The sequence below is a fragment of the Peromyscus eremicus genome, unplaced genomic scaffold (genome assembly GCF_949786415.1).
Source record: "Peromyscus eremicus unplaced genomic scaffold, PerEre_H2_v1 PerEre#2#unplaced_586, whole genome shotgun sequence".
NCBI lineage: Eukaryota > Metazoa > Chordata > Mammalia > Rodentia > Cricetidae > Peromyscus > Peromyscus eremicus.
The window spans coordinates 13,139-28,875 of NW_026734822.1; the positions used below are offsets into that span (position 1 = coordinate 13,139).

The 15,737-nt window shown below is 42.6% G+C and overlaps 1 protein-coding gene and 1 long non-coding RNA gene across 2 annotated transcripts; both read left to right on the top strand.

Moving 5' to 3' along the window:
* The first annotated feature begins 926 nt into the window (after positions 1–926).
* Positions 927–4,632, top strand: LOC131901884 (uncharacterized). Its single transcript, XR_009376928.1, has 3 exons — positions 927–1,242; positions 3,327–3,403; positions 4,433–4,632. It is a non-coding gene; the product is annotated as an uncharacterized LOC131901884 (long non-coding RNA).
* A 6,932-nt stretch (positions 4,633–11,564) lies between these two features.
* LOC131901882 (disks large homolog 5-like) lies at positions 11,565–13,911 on the top strand. The gene is made up of 3 exons (XM_059252946.1): positions 11,565–11,719; positions 12,866–12,997; positions 13,645–13,911. Exons 1-3 carry the CDS (start codon positions 11,613–11,615, stop codon positions 13,835–13,837), a joined length of 432 nt encoding a protein of 143 aa, XP_059108929.1. The 5' UTR covers positions 11,565–11,612; the 3' UTR covers positions 13,838–13,911.
* Positions 13,912–15,737: the final 1,826 nt, after the last annotated feature.

Consider the following 15,737-nt stretch of genomic DNA (forward strand, 5'->3'; position numbering starts at 1 on the left):
AACATACAAATAAAATCACATTTCAGTGCAATTAAAACATCACTATATTTCCCCTTTTCTACTTTAATAGTGCTGTGGGATGTTCTGTGTGGTAAATATGTTAATAAATAAAACACTGATTGGCCAGTGGCCAGACAGGAAGTATAAGTGACACTAACAGAAAATAGAATTAAGGGAACAGGAAAAAAAGGAGGACACTTCCAGCTGCTGCCAGCACAAGCAGCATGTGAAGATGCCGGTAAGCAACAAGCCACGTGGCAAGGTATAGATTTATAGAAATGGGTTAATTTAAGATATAAGAACAGTTAGCAAGCAGCCTGCCATGGCCATACAGTTTGTAAATAATGTAAGTGTCTGTGTGTTTATTTTATAAGTGGGCTGTCGGACTGCCAGGGCTTGGCAGAACCCAGAGAGAAAACTCCAGCTACAGTCTTGGTCCAATGAGAGGTGGTGGATTCTACTTCTCAGAAAGCCACTCTTGGTCTAATCAGGGCTGACAGATTCCCTGTCTCCTGATATTACTCTTGGTCCAATGACAACTCTTTTTCCAATGAGAGCTCTCTCTTCCTCTGGGCCAGATGGGAGCTCCCTGGGCTAGATGAGAGCTCTCTGGGCGTGATGAGAGCTCTCTGGGCCAAATGGGAGCTCTCTGGGTCAGATGGGAGCTCTCTTGGCCAGATGGGAGCTCTCTAGGCCAGATAGGAGCTCTCTGGGCCACATGGGAGCTCTGGACCAGATGGGACCTGGGGGCTGGTCTCTAAGTCTCAGGAAATGGTTAGGGTCTCTGGTGGATGGGTGTGGGGGCAGTGCATGTAGATTGCAGGGTCCACTGAGGAGTCTTAGAGAAGGGGAACCTTCCCAGGGGAGCCCTGCCTGCTGGCCATCAACTAGGGCCCAGTTGGGCAGGTCTTCCCCCAGGAATGGTTGGGCCCAGGGATGGGACCTAGGGGCAGGCCTCCCTGGGTATGATCCCAGACACTCACCTCTGGTCCAGATGGAAGCTCTGGGCAGGATCCCTTTATCTTTTCAAAGAAAAGTGTGAGACAGTCACTGTCACCACAATTCAGATTTTTTACTTTGGACTAAAAGATTTTTTTCTGCAGACACAGATGGTCAGCCTGGCTCAGTTCATTCACTTATGCTTTTAACTATCTTCTTTTTACCTTCCTTAGGAAGAATTTCATAATGCCTGTGATTATTATTGAGCATTTCCACAAATGTTTACATCATATGCAGGAAAAGGTAATCTTAAGTGGCATTTCATTATCTTTCTTTGGTGAATAAATATTTGACTGTGAAGTACCCTGGAACCTAACTGAAACATGAACAATTAGGAAGTTGTGTGACTTCTTTACTTAAGTTTTGTTTTGTTTTGTTGTTTTTTTTTTAAGACAAGATTTATTTGTATAACTTTGGAGTCTATCCTAGAACTCACTCTGTAGACCAGGCTGGCATTGAATCATTTAATTAATCTTAAGAAGAATCAATTACTGTTTATTTATTCCCTGTGGGCTCTGCAATTATTTTTGGATACCTTCTGTCTTAGTTAGGGTTTGTATTATTGTGAAGAGACACCATAACCACAGCAACTTTTATAAAGGAAAACCTTTAATCAGCTGTGGCTTACAGTTTCAGAGGTTTAGTCCATTGTCATCATGGCAGGACATGGAGGCATGCAGGACATGGCAGGACATTGAGAAGGAGCTGGGAGTGGAGAAGGAGCTACATCTGGACCTCACAGGCAACAAAAGTGCTCTGAAACACCAGGAGTGCCTTTAGCATAAGAGGCCTCAAAGCCCTCCCCACAGTGACATACAACCTCCAACAAGGCCACACTTACTCCAACAAAGCCCCACCTCCTAATAATGCCACTCCATATGAGCTGATGAGGGCCTGTTCCATTCAAATTGCCATTCCTCCAAGGTATCCTTAGAAGGGAGAATAAAACAGTTTTATTTGTTGGCTCTAATAGAAGACGTTTTTTGAAGAAGAGAGAACTTATTTTAAAAAATGAGAGTGTTATCCTTTGGTTGACAAATAAGAGTTTTGGAAGAAAAATAGTAAATGCAGGAGGAAAAATACTTTTTCCTTCTACCCACATTTAGTCCCTTGTTGGGGACTCCATAACAAAGCAGAGACAGAGAGGAGAAAGGCATGGAGACTTACCTAGTACAAACTTTCACAACACCAGATCCTTCCCAAGAAAGGAAAGCCCTCGACAAGTGCTGAGACCTGAGATTTTATACTGGAGTTGATGGCAAGTGGAATGTTATAGAGTGTGTGACAAAATAATACCATTATAAGCCAAGCAAGTGAATGGCAAATAGTGAGGGCTTTTGGCCCATGTCCCCTGTGTATGCCTTCATCAGTCTGTAGCTATGAGGCTGCTCCTTTCTTTCCTCCATGGAGGGACATGTGGTGCTTCTGACCTGTTTCAGGAAATGTCAAGAAGCCCTTTCTAGGTTTTATGAGCAGCTTCAGGGTAAAAGCAGAGTCCTTCCTCACATTCATTCTTTGGCTCAAATTCTTCCTATGACTAGTCACCATGTTTTGAGATAGCATATTCTGAGCACCATCAAATATGAAATAAAGCCAAATGTCTGGGTATAATTTCCGAGTGAGTAGTTGCATTCATATAGGTCCTGAAATACAACATTTAGAGTGATTATGAATTTAAACATGAACATTAGTATATCCTGTTCTGTGCACATTATTTTGCATCATCTTTTCAGTAATTGTTGTTTAAAAAGGATTGAGAGACTGAAATGTATACGTTAATTCATCTAATTGGAATGTTTTTCATTAAGTCTTTGAGACTTTAGGATTTAGAAGGTTAACTTCTGAAGCACCTTAGAAATTTTATTTTGACACTTGTAATATTATATTTAGATATGTGTGAACACTACTATAACTGATTAAATGCTAGAACCTGGACTGTCCACAGGGCCATACATAGCACTAGTAACCCATAGTTTTACAACAGAAAAATGCACAAGAAACACAAGATAGATTCTCAGAGGCACAATGCCAAGAAGGAACATGCCATTTCATTAACTCACCCTGGAATCTTGCTTGGTGATTTTTAGTATTCAGTGGTGGTTTTCATTAAGAACTCACTCACCTGCATGGCAGAGTAACTTCACTTTTGCCTTTTCCTGTCTATTACTCTGGGCAAGCAGTTTCTTCCAGCTAGACTGATAACAGTCCTTCCATCAAGAATCTTACCCCCAGGGTTAGCTTTAATTAAGAGCATCCATCATTTGAAACAAATGTCTGCACAAATCATTCACAGTGCACTTTGATATATATTGTTTTCTAAATTTCAGAACCATAAAAACCCCTCTAAGACAAATCCTCAAGTTGATCATGAAAAGTACCAGGGAAGGGACACTGAGATGACAAGGTAGGTGGAAGGAGAGAATTTCCTCCTCCCAGTTTGTTCCTTTGTCTCCACATGAGCAGAATGACAGAATAGTATGGCATGTATTGTTTGTCACCTGTCTGTCTATCTATCTATCTATCTATCTATCTATCTATCTATCTATCTATCATCATCTTCCCCTTCTCTCTAAATAAATACATTGTTTTTAAAGTACCCATCAGTAGATTTCCATATATTCATCATATGAATGTTTATTTTTAAAATGACTGAATAAACAAATACTGTTTAAAATCATGGGAAAATCACCTTTGCTAGGAGATAATAGTTTTTAACCATAGCCAAAACAGAATCTGCCCCTTAACTTTGTGGATATGAAACTCTCAATCCTTCCCTCATAAAAGGTGTGAATTTCTACTTTATTTTAAAGGATCTATCATTTAATTTTCCCAGGTCCATCTGTTAGTTTGGTAGAACCATTGGCTTTGTGCTAGTGGTGGTTTGGATCTGCTGTGCCTGTGAGAAGAAGATAGCACTGTGGTGTGAGGCTAGTGTTTGTACTCATGTCATAAAGATGTTGACAGTTTGACTTAGATGGAAAATCACTCCAGGCTCAAAATTGTTGTAAATAGAGAGGGAGGAGGGAACTAATGGGAGAAAAGTGGCAAATTTTCATATCCCTTTCTCCTAGTTTGTTTGTCTTCTGTTTCTGGAGAAATAAAAGTGGTGTTGTCTTATTGGGTAGGACGGTTTCCCAATGCTTACACCAATCCTATCAATCTCGGTAGGCACATCTGCAAACCCAGAACTAAGAAGCAAGGGAAGAAGTATCTTGAGTTGATGGAACCCTTACCTGTCCCCCATTACTCCATTTTCTCAGCACAAGAGATGATTATATACACACTCTCATTGGTCAATGCCAAGACATGCTAAGCATGTGTCAGTTAATGGCATCAGCTAAAAGAAATGTTTTCATCACAGTGATTTAACTACTTAGTAAAGAAGTAGCATTCCCTCTTCATTATGCAATTTGTGTTTCCTATATCCTCACAGGTCTAAATTTGAAGTTTCCTATCTTGGATCATCCACCTGATGAGTACTGTAATGATGATTCTCTTTATTGGAAGGTAATGTACAGGATTCTAAAAAGTGGAGTAAATCATGGTTCTATGAAGGTTCAGATGGCCAAGGACCCATTTTCTATAACAGACCAAAACCATAGGTAGACAAGGAGAAACTCTTCAAATGCTGTTCTTTGGCAACTTCTGCTATTTTACCTGTTGGGGAGCATCGGTAGGGACAGTGACTAGGCAAGGACAATGACAAGTGGTTTCTTCTAGTGTTATATTTCTCCTGAGGCCCAATGGATCAGGAATTTTATGGGATTTATCATACACACGTGCCCATACTCAGTGTTACTGATTTCATCCTGGGTTATAAGACTCTTGCTCTAGGAGACATGATCATGCATTTGAACTCTTATGATACCCAGAGTTTTAGGTCCCCTTCTCTGGCTGCTCATAGGCTTCTTTTTCTTTAGTCTTACCCCTGTTTTCTGTTCATTTCTTTCCATTTCTGATGGCTGCCACCTTCTTTTTGCCCTTGCTGTTCTTGAAAGATTCAAGGGTTTTTGCAGCTGAGATCCTCTCTCAACCCTATTACTGCCATTGGGAGTAATACCCAGAATGCTCTCCTCAGTCATTTTATTTCTGGTATCAGCTTGGGACATTCAGTACACCAGGAACAAAGTAGGCCTCTTGGAAGTATTTCATATGTGGGGAACCAAGTGCTTGTTTTCCAAACACTGCACAGGAATGTCTCATTCCTTCATTAAAAACCCCCTTTTCATCATATTGAGAAGTAAAATACTACTGGGAAATGACATCATTTGAATGGGAAGGAGGGAGGATCTCCTGCCTCAAATACAGGAGCATGGAAACACACCCGGGAAGATCCTGCAGGGCTGGTTACAATGTTGGAATTGGGTTGGGGGTACACTCAGAGAAGCCACATGCCTAGCTGTTGAAAACTTCCTCGGAGGTGCCTCAGCAGATAGGCAATATACCTGTGAGGATGCTGTAATGAACTGCTGGCAGAGGTAACTTGAACAGTGCAACCCCCAGGAGAAAAATCCCTCAGGTTGAGTGTGGTTCCCCACATTCTGCACTTAAGAGACCAAAACGAGATAGATTGCATGCCTCTGTGAGATACACATTGAGATTAACTGTTGAAAAAAGAAAAAGCAGTCAGGCAGTGGTGGTGCATGCCATTAATCCCAGCATGTAGGAAGCAGAGGCAGGTGGATTTCTGTAAGTTCGAGGTTAGCTTGGTCTGCAAAGCAAGTTCCAGAACAGCCATAGCTGTTACACAGAGAAACTCTGTCTCAAAAAAAATCAAAAAAAGAAAAAGAAAAGAAAAGGCAAAGGGGGAAAAGACAATAGCTGTGGACATGACTCAGTTGGCAGAATGATTCCTACCATGTAGGAAGCTCGGGGTTCAATCACCACCCACACTCGGCAAGTTCCCACTTCTTTAGTCCACACAGAAGGGACTGGAGAGTCCAGAGTTTGTTCACCCAGGATATTTCTTCTAATCATAGAGCAGTTTCTATGCCTAGAGAGGTGAGGAGGTTTGGGTGCATCCTCTGGTACACTGTGATTTTCATTAATTACTTGATGTCTCACAAAGCAAGTTTACATTTTTGTTGAGTTCCTGTCTCTGTCTATGAACAAGGAAGGATGTGGGGCTTTTCATTTCACCAGCATCCTGACAGTCTAGAGTTCAAGCCCAAGCTTTTGCTCCTCATTTGTTTTTGAATTCACTTCCTAAGTGTTTAAGGCTCTGTCATTTCAGTATTAGAGGAAGTTGAGGTTCCCAGCAGCAGCCATGCTCACAGAGTCCACACAGAAGTGTCTCTGTGAGAAACATGACCTCCTCCTGAACATCACTACTTCTTGAGTATACTGAACAAACTGCCTGATAAGGGCTGAACACAATCAAAGCAGAAGAATATAAAATATACTTCTATTCCACCTGGTAAGATAGAAAACCAAGTCTGAACTTAGGTTAATGTACAGGAATCTCTGGGATACTTGTGGAAATGAGGGATTACTTCCCTGTCACTCTGAGAGTCTGAATTGGGAACTGGAATCTACATAACAGTTCATATGAAAATAGAAGGTTTAACTACATTAAGTCCATAGTACTGAAATTCTTTCCTATGAATGTATTCTTTCTCCTCCATATATTAAAAACACATCAAAAATCATGCCATACATGCTAATTTGTGCCTTAAATTCCAGGACTCAGAAAGCATAGACAGGTAGACCTCTGTGAGTTCAAAGTCATCCTAGTCTGCAGAGTGCAATTTAGGATAGTCTTGGCTGTAGAGTGAGATCCTGTCTCAAAAGACAAAACGAAAACAATAAAAAGAAGTTACCCAAAAAAAGGTGGGGCATAGTGATGTACACTTGTAATCCCAACAGAATGGATGCAGAGGCATTTGGATGTCTGTAGGCCAGCACAGGCTACATGATGAGTTTCAGGACTACATACAGAGACCCTGTCTCAAACATCATCAACAATAAGAATGTTACCAGAAACTGCATAACACATGAACCTACACATGAGAATAGTTTGTGAATGTTTCAGTAAGGATCTAAGATCCAGGACACTAAAAATCTCCCTTCATTTTCATTTTATGTGTATGGGTGTTTTGCCTGAATGTATGTCTCTGCAGCACATCATTGCACTGCCCAAAGAGGTTGGAAGAGGGCAAAATGTCTTCTGGAACTAGAGTTAGAGAGGGCTGTGAACTACCTTTAGTGATGGACTGCAACCTGGGTACTCTACAAGAGCAATCATACAGTGAAATTTGTATTAATGCATCTGAGTAGTAGGTCCCTGTAATTCATACTTTGAATTACAACTTGCAGAATATTCCAAGGTCAGTATTTGTTGCTTTGTACATCAGCAGAGGTTACCATTTCTTTTTATTTATTTATTTATTTTTTTGGTCTTTCGAGACAGGGTTTCTCTGTGTAGCTTTGTGCCTTTCCTGGATGAGGTTACCATTTCTAATGGGAGCAGTGCATTCAGTAACTACTTGATAAATTAACATGTACATTTTGTGCACATGCACTTTCCAGGTATTTCTGGTTCCTACCTATGTGGAAAGATGCTGATGTCTATGTACCATCATTAATACAAGGCTAACATTTTTATTTTAAATATTGTGTTAATTTAGTTTTATATTCATATTTTTATTTTAAGTTCTTTGAGACAATTCTATTCCTGGAAGTGTGTCCTAAGTTCAGCCCAAGGCAAGGGCTGCAAGCATCAAGCATGAAGAATTTGCACAGACTTAATGGTAAATAGTCATAGATCCCTTAAGGACCCATCTGTTAGAATATCTGTAAGTAAGATCTCTGAAATCTTTTTAGAATATAAATGTGAAGGTAACATAAAGGGCTGTAGTTGTTAGGGCACATCACTCAATAATGTTAAAGCAAAGGGATGATGGCTACATTAGCCCATTCTCTGATGATTTAGCCAAATTCCCAATGGTGTGTACTATACAAAGAAGGGAAATGTTAAGCAATAGAAGACACAAGTTGCATTTTACTAAAGAGTACACACTTAGAAAAAAACTCTGTTAGAGCCAGAGACATCAGAAGTCATTATGTTTTGGGTACATCAGTTTTCTTTTCTAGGAAAATGTCTAAGCAGAGATAATGCATTTACATACCTCACAATATTAAGGGCTTTAAGAGGCAATGAACAAAAACAGAACCTGGGTCTTTCCTGCAAGCTTTGAATGTCCCGGGATGATATTAGAGAAGATGGCTTGCTTAGTATGGTGGCTATGTGCTGTCCCTGCATCTCACTTCCAGCATCAGCAAGGTTCTAGAGTGATCAGGCAGATGACCTGGGCATCTCCATCCACATGAGTGTTTGTGAACTGTGCCAATTTTCTCTTGGCTTCTGAGGTCAGACTTGAGGGTTGTGAAACTAAGCTTTATCCTGTGCCACTCTAAATGAGCTTGAGGAGGCTGTCCCCTGGTTACCTGAAGGATGTAAAAGGAAGGAAAAAAGCTAGCTGACCAATGAGACTCTCTTTTCTGTAGAGTGATGGGTTAGGGTTGTCATCCAGGGACTGATAGTCTCAAGACTACATTTTGAGAATCTGCGAGGCAAAGTCTTATCTCCCTAAAAGCAAGGCAGAAACAGTATGTTCAAGACTTTCCTGGGTAAGCTCAGAAGCAGCATTCCTGGGAGAAGGCATAAATGATTCATAAGGAATTTTCCATCAACCCAATATCCTCAAATTGTACAAATATTAAAAGTGCCCCAAGTATGTAACAGGTGGAGATGTAAACCAAAGGTGGCATGGCAGCCATGATGTGCCTCCGTTTTGCTGGATCTTTGTCAAGCAGCTGTGCTGGCTTTATAACTTCTGCCATTCCATTTAGATATGGTTGTGCCAGCTAATCGCATCTTCACTCACAGCCTCATAGCTTGAGTGAGCTCTGTTTACTCTCAAGGGAAAATGTTTATTACTACCTATGTGACTTCTCTTTGTTTTGAACTCAGGAATCTCTAAAAGTCTGAGGATCTTCCCCCATGATGTTTACTTCAGAGGACTCATCGCTCCTACTCCCCATCATCCTGACCCAATTTCTTAGCATCATTTATTTCTCATCATACTGAGTATGGATCTGAAGCAGGGGAAGAGCCATTCCTGTACAGTGTTTTGAAAGTGAGCCTTCAACTCCCCATAGATAGTTTCTAATGAAGCAGAGAGCTAGATCTCTGACTTTGGAAGGAGCGTGTGCCACAGAAGTTTCTGTGTGACCTCCCAGGGAGGTTTCTGATCTGGCACCTTGGTTTCAGATTAGTTTGGAGTGAAGTAGTTATCAGGGAAATAAAAGCTGTACTATGGACATCAGCCGACTCCTCCCTGGACATTCTACTGTATCCTGGAGAGCCCTGGCATTCTATGTGATGTCACCAGTGTTGTGGTAACACCAACTGCCATTGGGGCATCTGTTCATTGCCTAAAGGTTTCACTTGCAGCCATGTTGGCAAGACTGAGCAGGCTCCTTGGGAGACGGAAGGGAGAACATAACGAGACTAGAGAGAGGCAGAAGGAAGCTGGCCTTCATTCTCAGTGCCACACATCAAGGAATAAATGGTTCCGGGGAAAGCACAGTGAGTCCTGAACAAGGGATGGGGAGCTTCCTGAAGGAGGAAGGCTTCAGCTGGGTTTTTCAGATGGGACTCAAGATCTTGGAGCATTTTGGAAGAAATGGACCTATTATGCTTCTCTGAGTTCCTAAAAAGCAGACCTGGAGTTGAGGATTTCTGGTGGATAGTTTGGCAGAGAGCCAGGAATGGTCATGCCTGCAGCTGCTCTGCTCAGGGCCCTCTGCTTTCACTCCGAGTGGGAAGGAAGCATAGAAGGGAGAATGAGGCTTCAGTTACAGCACTGAACTTCACCCTCAGTGGACATTGTTTGGTTGAGTAATACTTATAACAGGCAGAGTAAAGTCCCTTGGCCAAAGTTGGAGGTTCTCACATTTTACCTCATAGCCACTTGCACCAAGCATTGTTGCATTTCAGTGACCCCTAAGGTTCCTGAGTTCCTGCCCGCTCACTAGCCAGTCATCTTTTCTCTACCTTGGGCGCAGGAATGGGCCATCACTCTTCCTGCAAGTGTTTGTTCTTGGTGTCTGAGTGCTCACCTGAGGATGTGCAGTCCTTAGGTATCTCCAGCCTGTCCTGTCACTAGGTGGTCACACCTTTGCTAACATCATGATGGATGGACTGTATTCTGCTGAAGTTTTGGAGAAATTTTCATCATTACCTATGTGACTTATTTTTGGTCTGACAAGACACTCATAATCTCCCACCACTCACCCACAGTGTAACATCCCTGTTCATCTTTCCTGATATATTCATTCACTTCATGGAACTTATATTCCTCCCCCATCATCCTGAGCTGATTTCTTAGTATCCTTTACTTCTCATCTTATTAATTAGAGATCTTAAGGAAGGGAAGAGCCCATTCCTGGAGAGTGTTTGGAAAGAGAGTCTTCACCTCCACAGGTTGAACTAGAGAAAAGTTTCTAATGAATCAGAGATCTCTTGATGCTGAAGGTGCTGAAGGCCTTCCCCTGTGTCTCAAGGAAGGTTATTGGAAAGGGAAGCTTGGCTTTTTAGTGAATTGAGGAAGAGATAGTTATCAAACAAGTGATGACAGTTGGCAGTGGCTCTAACAGTCCCTCCTCTGAACATTCTATTGTCTCCTGGAGAGCCCTTGACAAGATCTGTGAATTCACCATGGTTGTGATAACACCAACTGTCCTAGGGGCATACATTAAGTGCTTATAGGGTTCACCAGAAGACATGTTGGCAAGATTGAGCACACTGATTGACAGAGAGACCTGGCTTTCTAAGGAGGAGGTGAGGCTTGGGGTGGAACTTCCAAAAATAGGGTTCAGTAGCTGGGGTCTTAAAAAGAGATAGGTCTATGCTGCTTCTCTGGATTCCTGAAAGGGTAGACTCAGAGTCAAGGATTTCTGATGGTTAGCTGGCAGAGAGCCAGGAGTTGTCAAGGCTGCAGCTGCTGTTCTGGGAGTTCCTTAATTTCATTTTGAGTGGCAAAGAAGGCCAGCAGGAGTCACAGACTAAGGAGGTGTCAGGGTAGGGTGTTCCTACAGTTCATTGTCAGTGGATTCCTTTAGGTTCCATGGATATTTGATGTTACTACCAAGGAGGGAAACTCCCCATCCGTGCACCAAGGTCTTAGACATTCAGTTACTTTTAGTCCTGGACACAGGTGAAAAGGGATTGGTGGTGCTAAGCACTAGGGACTTCAGGACTTTCCTGTCTCACATCAGATATGAGCTGATATTTCCAGAGCTGTATGGCTGGGTAACATATGCCTTCCAGGGACAGTGGAGCTGCAGTAGGGGCTGGTGCACATATCTAGCCATAGTGACTGGGGACAGATTCATGGCTTATGAGCCCCAACTTGAGGACAGCTGTCCTGCTCTTTGGGTCTTCACTGGGTTCCATGCATTCCCTCTTTCTCAGGCCTCTTCTTGGGACTCAACATGATCTCTCCTGGCCCTGTGCCATACAACCATACAAATTCACTTATGTTTATCTTTATACGGGGACTGCTGGAAAGGCATCAACTCCAACCTCCCTCACTGAGCAAGAACAGCAGATGAACAAGGTGGATAAACTGACCCTTCAGCTACAGATGATGACCAATGAAAGGAATGAACTCTCTATAATCCTGGCCAATTTCACCAACAATGATTTGAACAACAGGTAGTCATTATGTCCAGTTTTATGGTGACTATCTTGATCCTACTGAGTCAATCCCAGCAATCCTCAGGTCATTGGAGGCTGTGCCTTCAGGGTATCCTCATGCCCAAGCTAATTTTTCTGAGTGCATCTGAGAGGCAGAACAGAAGCCTAGTTGGGAGTGAGATAGGGATACAGGCTGCACTGCTTCCTCCAAATGAAAAGCAGAGCTTGTGGCCTGAATTACAGCCTGGGGATAAGGGCAGTAGTGTGTGAGCTCTCACATGCATTTCAAGAGTCTTTGACAGGTGTTGGCTTATGGGAGATGCTATGTGCTGTGAGTTTATGGTGATTCTTTGTTCTGACCAGCAGGTGCTTGGGTGCTGGTGGCTTTTGGAAGCAGCAGGAGGGGCCAGGTGCCACTTGGTCCATCTCAGTGTGTGCTTGAAGGCTGAACTTTATCACTGCTCCTCTCTGGTCTTGATCCTTATACTCTGAGACAATGCTACCTCCCTACATTTATTTGGCACCCTCAGTGTGTGTGTGTGTGTGTGTGTGTGTGTGTGTGTTTGTGTATGCACGTGCATGCTCGCCCGCATGAGTACACAGTCCTGGTAGTTGGAGGTTTCTGGCAGGGCATGTGGTTCTTCCTGTGTCAGGAAGTTTCCAGGCAATGTCAGAAACTCACTGTGAGCAACAGTGTTCTTGGCCTGTGTGCTCATGTTGGCAGCCCATTGGAATCCACTGGAGACTTATAAATGTATCCTTAAGTTGGGTCTACTCCCTGAAAATACTGATTATGTGATCTGAGCATCCATGTAGCAATAGGAACCTGGGATCAAAAATTCCCATTCTGAAGACACGAACAACATTATCATAGATTTCTGGTGGGCCCAGACTTGTGACACACACTCCTGAGGACTTCTTAGAGAGCTAATCAATTCCTCCAGTCCCAGTGGTGGCACTCATGCAGCCCTGGCTCACTCTCTTAGCACCACCTGACTGCTGGTCTGAGGCCAGGACAGTGAGTTTAATAAGCACCACATTGTCCTACTTCATAGGTACCATAATGTGACATCAACTGTGCTGGGGTAGTTGAGGGCACTGCCTGAATTCATATGGGTCCTGTGTTCATGGGGTTCTTTGTTCCTGGGCCATGCCCTACCACAGGCTGAATTTTGAGCTGGAGATGCTGAATATGGAGCATAAAAAAGTGATGTTGGACCTGGAGAAATTCCCTAAAGAGATTAGTGAGGCCTTGAACAAGTGCAAGGAGTTGACCCAGGAAACTCTCTCCTGCAGGTGAGTAACTGACTTCACTGCATCCCCATTACTTGGGAATGACTGCTTTTAGCATGTTTTTGTCTTTGAACCAAAGTGAGGCCTTTTGTTCTAGCCTGTGTGCCCCATAGCAAGCAGTCTGCCTTGTACTCTTGACTTGGGCCTCTTGGACCAGTTTTGCTAAGAGTGAAGTGTCTGTGAGCCACTCCCATCATTGTCTGGCCAGCCTCAGAGGCCTCTAGATAGAAAAACTATTAGCACCATGATGGGGTATCAGGCATTTGTGTGTCTCTGGGGCTCTGGCAGGGGCTTACAGAGCTGGTTCCCATGGGACCCATAGATGGAATATATTCCCATTGGATCTTCTGTCCTCCATCAAGAATGTTTACCCTCTACCTGCTGTTGTTTTCCCAATACCATGAACAGTTAAGCACATGTTGGGGGAGGCAAACCCTGCTCTCAGAAGTACATGGATCCCTTTCAGTTTCAGGGTTTTCAGAAACAGTCTGAGTCTTTCTGGAATTTGGCTCTTCTCTGGCTTTTGCCAGCTACTAGCTTATGCATGGCTACAGTGGACTCTAGTCTGGGCATGGAACCTTGCATGGATGATGTGGGAGTGGGATATGGAGGCTGGATTGGGCTCACCTTTGTTCTTTGTGGTGCTTCAGCATCCTTCACAGCCAGCTCCTGAGTGAGTGGACTCATCTGAAGGAAAAAGTGAGCATCTTGAGAGAGGAGAACCGAAAGCTGAGGGGGGAGCAGATTTCACTACAAGAGTCCTGTGAGGAGCTGAGGAGGTTCTGTGGGGAGGCCCATGAGAAGATCTATGACCTCTGGGCCAAGGAAAAGCAGGTAGGCTGAGGTATTGTGTGCAGGCTGCCCACCATCTTTAATCATACAGATGTGTATCCACATGCAAACACACACACACACACACACACACACACATACACACACACACACACGAGACATTCCACCCACTTATCCATCAGATTGCCAACATCTCATCCAATTGTTGGTTTCTGTGATCATTCCTAAGTCTTTCTGGAGAGTTAGCTTCTTGTGAGATCACAAGTTGGAAACAGCTTGAAGGAACAGTGCCCTGTGAAAATGCCAAAGGAGTGGTTCTCATTGTCACCCTTTCTGTCTTCTCTCATATGTTACATCTCAACATCAGTTCCCCCTCCACCCCTCCTCCCACTCCTTCACCCCCATATCCCTCCTACCCCAGGTCCACTCCTCCTTAATTTCCCTTCAAAAAGTAGCAGGCCTCCCATGCTTTTATTTAATTATTAAAATAACATTGAACCCTGGGCTTTGCAAATGCTTGTTACATATTCTAACAATGGGCTATATCCCCAGTCTTTTAAAATCTTGATTAATGATCACACCAAGTTTCACAGATTAACTTTGAACTCACAGTATAGTTCAGACTAGCCTTTAACATTCAGTTCTTCTGTCTCAGCCTCTGAGTAGCTAAGATGACGGGTGTGCATCACAAGCTCAAACCTAGTCTAAATACTTTAATTAAAATTAATAGTTAAACCAAATATCAAAGGTCAATGGATTACAAATATGTATTTTTAAGACATAGGTGCTAAATTATTAGTGATCTCAAAAACATCAGTGAAAATATAATTTAGATGTGTCATCATTAGTAGACAGGTATCTTTAAAAAGAATAACATAATGGCTGCTTTTCAGGAATATTTCTTGGGAGTCACATAAATGCTAGAAAGTAAGCTTTGCCTGGAACAAACAGATAAGATGTCTGTCCTGAAGGAACTGAGGAAGTTATTACCTTTTATCCGTCTCGTACATTACAGCTGCTCTTTGCTCTGGGCAACCAACCCTCCAGCTCTTCTTGTGTCTGAGACCTCCAATAGAAGAGGATTTTCCTGCAGGAGGCAGCATCCAAACCCTCCTATTGATTTGTCCCCGAAATTCAGTCTCCACAGGAAAGACAATCTTACCTCCTGCCCATTATTCACAGCCTGCAACTCACTGCTATATATGAAAATGATTATATGCCATCAAATCATATAAATTTTGGCTCCTTGTTAATATTTTAGTGGAAGGAAATTTTAAGCTTTCCCTTGGGTAGATACTACATACTTAATATCTCTTTTAGAGTTTTATAACTATTAAACAATTTATTTTTATTTTTATTGAGTGAATATTTTATTTCTTTTTTACTGAAAATAGATCATTCTCTCATACAATAGTTCCCAACCATAGTTTCCTCACTCTCCACTCCTCCCAGTGCCCACAAACCTCCCCTCTTCCTCAGATCTGCTCCCCCTTGGCTTCTTTTCAGAAAAGAACAGGCCTTCAAGAGATAACAGCCAAACATGACAAAACAAGATAAGACCAAACAAAAATAAGACAAGACAAAAGCCATCATATAGAGACTGGACAAAGCAATCAAATAGGAGGAAAGATGTCAGAGAGGAGGCAAAAGAGTCAGAGACAAACCCATTCCTACTTTTAGGTGTCCCATCAAAACTCCAACATATACGCAGAGAAGCTGGTGCAGACACATGCATGCTCCATGTTTGCTGCATCAGTCTGGGTGAGTTCATGTGAGCTCTGCTTAGATGATTCACTGGGCCATGTGACCTGATAGAGAGTTTCAATTTAGACTCCCACTTCCACACAATTGGGTAATGTTCCTTCTATGTCTATTTTGTGAACTGATTTGAGAATATTAGCATTAACTCTTCCTTTTCTGAATGGGAGAGTTTTAATGGCTGCTTTTATTT